This window comes from Alligator sinensis, unplaced genomic scaffold, assembly GCF_000455745.1.
Source record: "Alligator sinensis unplaced genomic scaffold, ASM45574v1 scaffold175_1, whole genome shotgun sequence".
NCBI lineage: Eukaryota > Metazoa > Chordata > Crocodylia > Alligatoridae > Alligator > Alligator sinensis.
Window position 1 is genome coordinate 181,340 of NW_005842536.1, and position 12,123 is coordinate 193,462.

Here is a 12,123-nt window from a genome sequence, read left to right on the forward strand (position 1 = left end):
TCCCTACCATTTCAATTATTGAGCAACATGCCCTAAGCTTTTAAACTCAAATAACCCAAAATATGATGCAGAGGCAGGTACTACGCCTATGAGAAGTGGCTAGTATTTGCTTCAGATTTGTATTCAGCTGATTCTGGGGGACAGTGATTCGAATCACTGTCCCGAATTGATTCGGCTGATTCGGTGGCAGCAGCTGAATATCCAAATCACACAGGCCCCATCATCTCCCACCCGTTCTCCCAGCCTCAGCAGTGCCTGCCCCAGCTCCTGGCACTTTGGGGAAAAAAAAAAAGAAAAAAGCCCTAACTCACTAGGTGCTGACAGGTGGAAGAGATCCTTCCTCCTCCCACTGCCCCCCACTGCATGGAGGGCTCTGTCTTGAGCCCCTCACTGTCCTAGCCCCACCAATGGAATGCTGCCCACCCCAGCTCCGGCCCTTTAAGGAAAAAAAAACAAACAAACCTCAGACTCACCAGTTCCTGCTTGGCAGAGGGCAAATCACCGCTGCCCCCCACTGACCAACACCATGCGGGGGGCTCTTCCAAGAGCCCCCCAAAGCCCTGAGGCCACTGCAGGAGGTGGCAAGTTCGGGTGGGGGGGAGAGCGGGGGTTGTTTTTCTTCTTCTTCTTAAAGGGGCGGAGCAGGGTGGGTGGCACAGCCATGGTGGGGGAGCTGGGAGAGCGGGTGGGGGCTGGTGACAGAGCCCCCCCCCCCCCCCCCCATGCAGCATGGGGAAGGGAGGGGATCGCCCCCCCCCCGGCCTGGCAGCACTCAGTGAGTGGGGGCTTTTTTTTTAAAGCACCGGGAACTGGAGCCAGGCAGGGCAGCCAATGGGGAGGGGGATGGTGGGGGAGCAGGCAGGGGTCGGGGGAACTGGGGGAGCAGGCACAGGATGGGGATCCCCCCCATGGTCCCCTCCCCACTCCTCCACCCCTTATTTACCAGCTGAGTCCAGGTCCAGCTTCCTGCTGGAGCAGGCGGGGACTGCCTGAAAATCGCCAAAGCTCTCTGAATCTTTTCTGAATCGATTCAGAGAGCTTCAAATTGATTCGGACCTTTTAATTGGTTCCCTGATTCAATTTGTATTCAGAGATTCGGCCACCGAATCAGGCCGAATCTCCTTCAAACTGAATCAGCACCTGAAGCTTCGCACAGCCCTAGCAGGTACCATCATAGGAGATACTGTCTACTGAAAAGAATGAAGGAAGGCTTGTGCAATGTCTCCTCATTCTTTGAGTACCACTGCCTTCCTGGCAAGTTTGGGGTAAGGATGGTGATCATGGCCTCCTTTTATCATAGTCACTACTCCTTGCAATATGGAGAGGAAGGGATTGAGGGTGGGAGAAATTTTAGAAAAAATGAGTTCATAGTTTGTAAACAGCTTTTTCCTGTTATATCTGCTCCATTTCCCATTTATGATCTTTTATATTACAGCTGAATGTGAACATGGCCCACCGAATAGTGGATTAGCTAATTTGCTCCAGAAGTAGCTTGACTACCTCAAGGTTTAGGAACTATGTTTGTGGTCTGCCTGTTGATTCAGAAGGCTTGTGTGTTCAGTACCACTTTTTGGTCAATCATCTAAAACAGGGACCAAGTGAGCTTCTGCCCAGGAGATGATAAACATATTTTTATCATTTAGACTTAAATTTCTTGTTCCTACCCCTTAATATATCATAGCTGTCATTTTCTAACTGAATTCCAATACATTCTTTTCTCAAACGATCTTGGGAATAATTATGCTGATTACTTATCGCTAAATTGATGTTCTAAAGTCTGACTTGGTCATAATTCTCTTTGTTGTGATGCACGAGGCCTGTCCATTTCAAAATCCTGAAAAACATTCATTTAGGATTCAGATTTGTGCAGAGATGATCCTATCTTTATGTGGGTTTCCTATTTCCATGAACAGAAATAATGGATCACTCTGATGATATCTTCACTGTTTTGCATCTCTTGTTGGAATTGGTTCCCAGCTCCTAAGAGGAATTCTTGAAGCACTCTCGCATGCTGTGTTGCCCAGAGTATTCCCTATGCCTAGAAACCAGAAGACCACTTCAAACAGATGAAGATGGATCAATAATACTTGTTCATTCATCCTGCAGCATGTCAGATCAACACCAGGAGCTTGTCAAAACTTTTCTGTATTTGAAAGACTCTTGACTCTGTGTCTGTCTTGATTCATAGTGAAATGATCCTCCAAAAAGTTTTCAGGAATTTTTTTCTTTAAGTAGATTACACACTTATGTGCTTGAAGCAAGCACAGGTTGCTCTGTTTTGCTTCCTGACAGATCCCTAGGGATGAGAGGGTAAGTTGTCTTAGCATGGGTATACATGGATCCTTAGGCTTCATGGCTAGGCTGTTAGGAGTTCCAAAACTTTCTTGAAGGGAGAGAGGCGACAGTCATAGCACAGGAAATATTTTGTATAAGTAATGGTAATTTCTAAAGGTAAAGCAGAGAAATTTATGATAACAAGGAGCTGAATAATATTTTCAAATAAATCAGGTCCATCAATGTCAGAAGATCTGAAGAGATTTACTGTAATGGAAGTGAAAAATCTTCATTTGGAATTTTATTTTTAAACTACCCTGTTTAATATCTCCACATCTTGGACAGCCAGAGATTTTTAGATGTTTATTATTATTATTATATAAGTGAAGCAAATGCTAAAATTGTTCTTATGGCAATAGGCAGATTTTATAGAACTTAGCTCATAGAATATAATTTCCTTCAGAATGCATTAATGCTTCCCACTAAATAAATTATTAGGGAAGAGGAAGAAATAAGATAAGGAAAGAGACAGGAGGAGAACAAATTCTGTTTTGCTTACTGATATAATATATCTGTTCTTCATTGTCACTCACAATGTTCTATAGTGAACACCACTGCCCTCCCCAGGATTTCACATGTGAGGAAAAAATCCTGTCCTGCTCCTCTGACTCAGAGCAGTTATATTCAAAAGATTCTTTGTGGAAAGGGCTACAACTGTGGCAGAGGTCAGGATCAAGAATATATTCTTTCTTAAAACCTTTTCTGGGGGAGAGGGAGAGAGAGAGAGACATATAGTAAGACAATATAGCTGTTCTGTTTTGGGTTTTAGTCCACAGAAGAAATGTATCATGAGTTCTGGCCTGTCTTAAATGCCAATAAAAATGCTTGAAGATAGTATAAGGGAATACTCCCTGCAGGCAACAACTTGAAAACATGCTCATTTGTAAACCCTTGAAATCTCCAGATGAAACGTTCTACATAAAACAGCTGTGTATTACAATTACTACTCTTGTTTTATGAATATCCTCAGGTAATATCCTAGAACTTTTCCTTTTAAAGATGGAGTTTTGAGAAAGGTTTTTCAACATAATCTGAAAAGGTCATTAGCTCGTAAGAGCAGGCTGGTTAAAAACATTTGGTGGTGACCTTTGAAAAGGTGTCCTCAGAGGTTTCACAACTGATATAAAGGACAGGTACATGTAAAAGTGTGACAAGTCATAGAAACTCTGAGCCCCTGTCTCTTGGTAGAGTGACCAGAGAATAGGAACAACGGTAGCAGTGTCCACACATTGAACAGCTCCAAAAAACACCCCTTACTAAATGGAACATTTTTGTTTGACACTGCCATTCTAGTAGGAGTAGAAGAAATGAATGGAGAAAACCAGATGAGTAATCCTACTTGGATTAATGAATGAAAGGAAAATACTTTTTACCACTGCTTCAAAATTTAAAAGTAGACAAGTTAACAGGTAAAAGCTGCTTCATTTGGTTAGAGAAAGAATCTAAACCAAAACCAGAAAAATTATGAAAAAGCCACAGGCCCTCATGGACAAATGAGAACTACCTCTGGTATTTGTGGTATGAGATATGCTTCCAAACATATCTTAACAAAAAAAAAAAATCCAAAAAAAAAAAAAATCAATCCATTGGACTAAGTGGAAAACACAATCAAAAGAGCAGATATAACTTATTTCTTTTATACGTTTCCCCCAGCCTACAAATGTTACTTTTGCACATCCATCACCTAAGTTTTATCATAACTAAACATTGAACACCAGCTCCAGTGAAGTATACAGAGTTCAGTGTTATCTCCAAGTCAAAACTACAAAAATTAACACTACATATTTTTCTGTATGGCTTTACACATTCTGGACCAAAGGCTGCAAGGCTGCAAACCTAAACCTACAGCCCAGGATCAATGAACAGACGAATGGACCACCAAGATTTTTACAAACTTTTTGGCAAACTTAGGTAGAGTGGGAACACATAGCTTAGAGATGAAGAATGGTCCAGAATCCTGGAGAAGAAATAAGAAATAATTCTTACTGATTTGTGAGCACCATGAGTAATTGTTGTTCTGCCAGAGACTTCCACAGACTTCCTCTGGCCATGGGAAGTCACTTCAGCTCCTTCAAAACCAACAGGAGTTAGATGCCTAAATGATTCTGAGGAACTAGGACTAATTCCTCAGTTCCTCCTGTACAAAATGGTGATAGTACTGCTGCCCTGCCCCACAAAGGTGTTATGAACATAAATATACAAAGTCTGTGTAGTGCTCACGGAATAGTGATGGGAACATTAACATCTAAGAATTTTTTGCCATTGAGTACCTCTCATGTCTGGGCTGACGACTAGATGTCCGATACTACTCTTTTTCAGTCCTTCAAAGCAAAACTACAGCTTATTGTGAAAACAACTTTCTCTAACTCTGCCAAAGTTTGATCCATTAAAATGTTGTCATGTAAATATAAAATTAAAAATCTTAAATGTGAAATTTAATGTTCACTCATCACTAGATTTGTCAATCAGTTTTCATATTACACCCAGCCAAAAACAGACTGTTGGGATTATGAGGGTTCAAGTAATATTGTAATGATTTTTTCCCTTTTCCTTATGTTTAGCTAAAAGGCAGAGAGCAAGAGAGCACAAGAAAAAGCAAGCGAGCAGCATTTGGCAAGACTCTCAGTATTAAGACTTGGTGTCTCAATCAAAGCTTAAAATCATAACTACTTAAAAATGCCCTCCACCAGTAACTAAGTATTTTCTATCTAAACTTTATCAACCAAGAGAGGGATGGATCCAATATACAGGTACCATCCAGAAGGTCTGCCAGCACTTCCACGACAGTAAGAAATTACAACTGATTAAAACAAGTCAACCTGTATGATTCTACCTTAAACATTCAATAGGAAGGAATTTCAACAAATAAGTTATTTGAAAATTCTTGGCATGTAACAACTGTTTCTGTGGTAAGGACTCCTGGAACCACTACACTTAATTAACAGTAACAGCTCTGCTGATGGGGACTCTGCATTTCATAAAGGCACCAATCTTTGCCACTTAGCACAAGGTTTTATAAATTCTTTATGCTGCAGTTTCTACAAGGCCACCAACAACTCATGCCCTGAAGGTTCCTCTCTCCTCCACCTTTACTTGTCCCAAGACACCTGTATATCACAATGAACTGGAAAAATCATTTTAGCAAATGTCTGGATCCCTTCTCTGTTCCATCCTTTGAGCGCTCTCACCATCCCACCTGTTCTACATGGGAAATAGTTAAACATGCTTTATGCTATACTAATTCTCAAGCAGAAGAAACCATTTTTGCTCTGCCCAGACACTGTGTACACAAAAATATGAACAACTTGACATCATCCTCCACTCTTCACCAAAACTATGTACTCCACTTCTCATTTGTTAGTTAATTACTGTTACAAAATCAAAGACAGGGGTGTACATTTTGGATTTTGGTATAAAGAATTATTTTTGAAGGGTGGAGCTTTTTCTTTTTTTTTTTAATTGAAATTTCCTTCTGTTCCCATCAGATAATATGTTTAAACCTCATCCACACTAGAGATTAAACAGGTTTTAGCCAACATAATTATTACGTTATGTAAACACAATTTGTTAGACTGTAATTGATACAATAACTATGTTATGCTATGACATTTTTGTGCAGACTAAAATCTCAAGATATGCAGTGCTTTTCAATTGTGTCAAACAGAACAAATAAGACTGTTAGAATACATTTTAATCTACAGTGTGGAAAGGGTTTAGAATCCTGATATGCTCAAGATATAGTAGTATTTTAAAATACCTTAGGTCAAATTTTGGACATCCACAGATTTCCAGTTAACAGGGGATCAAAATAAATTCTTAATTAAAAATATCATTAAGTATGTCTAAATTCTTTGGTTTTACCTGAATGCAGAATACTAATTAGATCAAACTACGTAGCTTTAAGTCATCTGTTCTTTATAACTATGAAAAATAAGAACTAAATATATACATTCAATGTGTTTTAACTGTAAGAGTACCTACCTTTAGGGGTTCCATCACTTCCAGCTGGAGAGCATACTGACTGTGGTGATCTTAAAGAAAACGATGCAGCATTTCTTATGGAAGGATCACCATCCTAAAAAACAGTGATGGTAATGTATATTATAAGCAAGAACACTAGCTTAAAAAGACCTGCAATAAATAAAATAGTGAAAAGTGGATCAGAGGACAATTACTAGTACAAAATTTAATTATATAAGGCTACTTGCAATTGAGGCCATTCCAGAGAGAATATCTTGAAATGAAATCAAGAGCGCTAATAAAAGCCTATAACCAGAACATGCAAATAATAAATAAAAATGTATTCCTAACTTCATAAACCAATATAACATTGTTCAATTAATAGTTTTGCATAAATCAACATGTTCCATAAAAATAAAAAAAACTTTTGGTAACTTTCCTGGTAATACAAATACCCATTAACCAGATATACAGAAATTGCCAATACAATTTTTAAGTTGTGAAAACAAACATCACATTAAATGTGACTTTCATATTTTTCACACATTATCTTTAAATAGAAAAAAAAAACCCCACTTCATTCAGTTTCTCATTTAACTTTTTTCTTTATGTTTCTGTTTCATTCATGAAAAATAGTAGAGCCCTCTGCTGGACAAAAGAATGCATATATACACAAGTTTATTACTAGAATACTAGGTGAATTCTACAGTGCAACAACTTTAATTTAATTTTTATTTTTTTCCAAGTACAGGAAAGAAAAGAGACATTTGTGTTTTCAAAAAAATTACCCAACATTAAAAAAAACCCAACTTTTTGGCTTTTATTTCTATAAATACCCTCACTTTGAGAAAGGATCATTCCTTTAAACGGTGAAGTTAAACTCAAGTAAGAAAAAAATTAGCGAAGAGAGTTAAAAGTTGGTCTAGTCGCTGGTCTAACTAACTGTATTACCAGTTATCTAAAAGGCATCATGCTGCCTTTTTCTTAATATTTTTCATTCTCTTAATATTTGGATTTCCTTCTTTCCATTTTTTCCAACACGTATTGTGCTTTGTAACTTTGACAAACAGTTTTGATTATTTGGTTTAATTCTAAGTCGCAATGAAATCAGTAGCCTATATACTGAAACATCTCATGTTAATCCTTCTAGAGTATGAATATTTAATTCTGGCAAATTCTGAAAACTGTCCACTCAAACGTGACACTAGAAAATCAACTTTAGGCATGTACCTAATCCAGACAAGTACTAAGTGTCTTACTGAAAAGGGGCCTTAAATATAAATATATGTGAAGCATGCACTTCAAAACTTATGAAATGTTATAATACAAAAGATTAGTAAAGTTTTCAAAATTTAGAACTGTCGCTACACCTATTAATTTATTTTTTAAAGCAATTACAACAGAAGACTAGGAAAAAGAACTATAGAATAAACCAGCAATAGCAGGGAAACAGTCTTTAATGAAAGACTCAATCTATCTTGTACATAATTTATACGATGCCGTAATTATCATTTATGACTGTGCTCATTCCAAGAGTCAAACTTCAGTATTATATAAAAATATACTGTCTACACTTTTTTCTCAACCAGAAACATTGCTGAGAATTTTGCACAGATTTTTTTTAATCATCATTCAGGGAGTCATGAAGCACAAAAGGCATCAGCACCAAATACATTTTTTCAGACAATGAGAAGCGTAAAAACAGGACATTCTAATTAAGAAAATCTCTAAAATGTTGACTTTATTGAACTTTATTTTTTTTAATTTCTAGCTCTTATATTAGGCTAAAATGCAATGATTTAAAAATTGTAATATATTTTCACTGTTTTTTTTTTTACCTCGGATGTGTCCAGGCAGATTGGAAAATGAGAATAAGCCAGTCTACTGTCTATTTAACTGATTTGGTAATTGTCCGTTTAGTTAGCTGTTTAGTTTATTTCTTTTTCTGGTTAGCATTACTATCATATTCTCATACCCTAGGACATTTCTCCAATGTTTGGACTATAAATATTGTTAAAGGTATTAAATAGCAGCCTTCAATTACCTGAAGGGTGGCTACAAAGAGGAGAGAGCTAGTCTGTTCTCAGTGGTGGCAGATGACAGAACAAGGAGCAATCGTCTCAAGTTGAAGCAAGGGAATTTTAGGTTAGATATTAGGAAAAACCTCTCTCATTATGAGGGTAGTAAAGCACTGGAACAGGGTGCCCAGAGAGGCTGTAGAATTTCCATCCGTGGGGTTTTTAAGACCCAGGTAGGCAAAACCTTGGCTGGTATGATCTAGTTGGAGGTGGTCCTGGCTTTTAGCAGGGGGTTGGACTAGATGACCTCCTGAGGTTCCTTCTAACCCTGATTTTCTATAATTTTTAAATGCCTTTTTTCCCCAAGTTCTTTCTAAAAATTCCATAGAAAATGTCTATTGGTTAATTTTTACAAAAGGTTTAATACAGCCAGGAAGTTTTAAAAATAAAGCTTAGCTCTGGAAAATGTATATGTATTTGGTGTGAAAAAATTGTCAAGTTTTATCACTGAGGTAGAGTGATATGATCATCAGCTGCTGCTGTATATTATGCAGGCATTATACTGGCTTTCTACTGTATTTGTGATTTTTATGTAAACTGTTATGTAAAAGCTCACTGCTTATTTGTTTGGTGAGCGTTTTCAAACAGTGATATTTTGGAAACAGCTGAATTACTGACTGTATGTTTGTGTTCACTGAAGAAAGTGATACAGCTGATTTACTTTCTCAAGGTTTTACTGAATTAACTCTATTCAGGGATTTATCATACACTTCACTGGAGACTACAGAAAGCATCACAAGTGTAGAGCGTGCACCATGCTCTGCCTACTGACTAGCTAATATAAACAACAGATGCCCACTATTGCAAGCTCATAAAACTATGCCCTAAATTTAAGCAACACAGGCTTACTTTGTTCCTGAATATCCCAAGTTCAAATATTGTTCATAATCTGCAGCAGGGAACATAACACTACTCAAATAACTGATGCTTAAAACAAAACAAAAACTAGAACCTAAGATCACTCCACAAAAGATTCACTAAGAAATTAAATGACAAGTTTGTAAAAAAGAACCTCAGCAAGAAGGTTGGGAACCTGTTGGAAGTATTAAGAGTTCATTTAGTGGAGAATTCATCATCAACATAGAAACTTATCTGGGATGAGTTCAGAGGTCCACTTTCTTCTATAAAGTTTAGCATATTTCAGAATGGTCACTAAAGCATGAAGTTCACTCACTAGGTGAACTAAAGTAATTGACCTCAGGAAAATGAGTTTCCATGTAAGACACTTAAGCTTATAGTTTCTTACACAAAACCTTGAATAAAAAAGCATCCAACAAAACGTCCATCATTTTTGACAGGACCACTTTACTACCCAAGAAAGCATTTTAATAGACTGTTTCAAATGCATCATGTCCACTAGCAACTGACACAAGGCTTCAGTAATACTGATTTACCTATATAGACTCGCATACTGTTCACATCACCCAAGTATTTCAGGAAAGGTTGCCTCTAAAATAATCTTCACTTTCCATAAATTTGAAAGAAATGCTGTACAAGTGGTTCCAAGTGAAAGAGTGGTAATTTAAAAAATGTGAAAATTCAGACCTGCTCAATGTATGAAAGCAAAAACTGAAAAATTAAATTTATTAGCTTCTCTAAGTTTTCCCCTAATTCATCAACAGCACAAAGTGCTTGGCTTGGCTTTTAGGGCAGTTACACAAGATATTTTTCAAACATTTGCTTTAATCTAAAGAACTGATATGTATATAACATACATCACTACTTAGTCTGTGCACCATCTGTAGGTAGTCTTCATTTGAGCCATGTCTAGTATTATCAGCGTGGTGATTAGCTGAATTGCCAGACAACTGACTTGAAACTTTATTTTCATGTATGTTCCTCATCCCACTTGAGACAATGGGACTCGATACTGAAGCTGAAATAAGAAAAGAAATGAAGATGGATGTTTTAAGTAACTCTTAAAGATACATAAGCGTTAAATATTAAGACCTGTTATTGATAATGTATGCAAGACAAATGGATTGGAGTTGAGATTGGCCATCAGTTGAACTCATCAGTATTCCTTCAGCAACAAGTAGTTGTTACAACTGTAAAATAACATTTACCAGGAATTTTTTAAATTGTACCAGTCACCGATCAATTTTCTTTTTGAAACAGAGGATTGTTTCATTTGCATTTTTTTTCATAAAGTGAACTTGTATTTATAGAGTAGAAGTAAATAAGAGGGTTGATAACAGATGAAATACTTCTGGATCAAAACTGAAAAAGTTGAACAGTTATAGAAACATTTATTAAAGATTACATTGAACTGGAAAGGAAAAGTGAAGGTTTGGAAACATTTCTTAACTGAAGTTCAAAGAGTCTAACCTCATATGATCAGATTAAAAGAATAAACCAATACCTCTTAAAAGAAAATGTAAACAAGCACTACAATAGATAATACTAGCAATAAATTATAGTTAGTCAACATTATCTTGAGGAAAATTGCTATTTTGGCTGTAATATGAAATGCATGGCAGAATAAACAAAAAATAAAAATGAACGAGTCCAAAAATATTTTTAAATTTGGCTTTCATCATTTGTGCATTAAATCAAGAAAATTGTCCATTCTAGAGTATCATGGCATAGAATGTATTCTCTGATGTTCATCTATACCAGGGGTAGGCAACGTTTTTAGGCCGGAGTGCCGAAAAAACCCACAATGCCTACCTTGGAAGGTGCCGGAGTGCTGGCATGCCAGAAAAACAAAACAAGGGCAGGGGGTACATGGCAGGATGCCCTGCTTGTGCCCCTTGCCTCCCACCCAAAGCCCCTGCCCCTGAGCCCAGGCTCCGTAGCTATCAGCAGTTACCCAGAACCTGGACCAGCTGCAGCTGGGAGGCTGCAAACAGCTGCTGCCTCCCAGCTCCAGACCTGGCTCTAGACTCCAGGGAGGCAGCAGATACCCGTGATGCTCCCCACTGTGCTGCCCTGGCACGCTGCACTCCTGGCGCTACTGCCCTCCCAAGCACAGCGTGTGTGACTCAGAGTGGCAGCGCACAGAGGGGCCGCACAGGGAAGATTGCCAGCTGCTGCAAGCTCCACGCTGCCCAGGTCACACTTCCCCTGTGTCAATGGGAGCAGCGTGGGCAGGGTTGTGCCCCTTGCTGCTGCCCCCGCCTGCAGAGTAAGTGGGGCAGGCAGCTTTCTGCGCCCCTCCTGTGCCCTGCCACGTGGGGTTTCACACACTGCTTTGTAGAAGTGCTGAGGGCTGCACACCAGGGAGCATCGCCGGTATCTTCTGCCTCCCTAGAGCCCAGGGCTGGATCTGGGATTGGGAGACAGCTGGGGCTGGGAGGCAGCAGCTGCTTGTAGCCTCCCAGCTGCAGCCAACCCAGGTTCTGGGTAGCTGCTGATAGCCACAGAGCCCGGGCTGCTTGCAGCAGGGCCTCAATCCTCCCAGTCAGCTGCTGGGGGCATCCCAGGCTCCATGATACTCTTTAATGTCTTCATCAGCGACTTGGACGAGGGAGTGAAATGTACTCTGTCCAAGTTTGCAGATGACACAAAGCTATGGGGAGAAGTGGACACGCCAGAGGGCAGGGAACAGCTGCAAGCAGACCTGGACAGGTTGGACAAATGGGCAGAAAACAACAGAATGCAATTCAACAAGGAGAAATGCAAAGTGCTGCACCTAGGGAGGAAAAATGTCCAGCACACCTACAGCCTAGGGAATGACCTGCTGGGTGGCACGGAAGTGGAAAGGGATCTTGGAGTCCTAGTGGACTCCAAGATGAACATGAGTCAGCAG

At 39.0% G+C, this 12,123-nt stretch overlaps 1 protein-coding gene across 1 annotated transcript in view; it reads right to left on the minus strand.

Moving 5' to 3' along the window:
• Positions 1–12,123, minus strand: part of NIPBL (NIPBL, cohesin loading factor) — a 128,951-nt gene that overhangs the window by 92,700 nt on the left and 24,128 nt on the right. Inside the window, 2 exon segments of the mRNA XM_025213551.1 lie at positions 6,316–6,409; positions 10,088–10,248. Of these exon segments, the coding sequence (XP_025069336.1) occupies positions 6,316–6,409; positions 10,088–10,248 (255 nt within the window).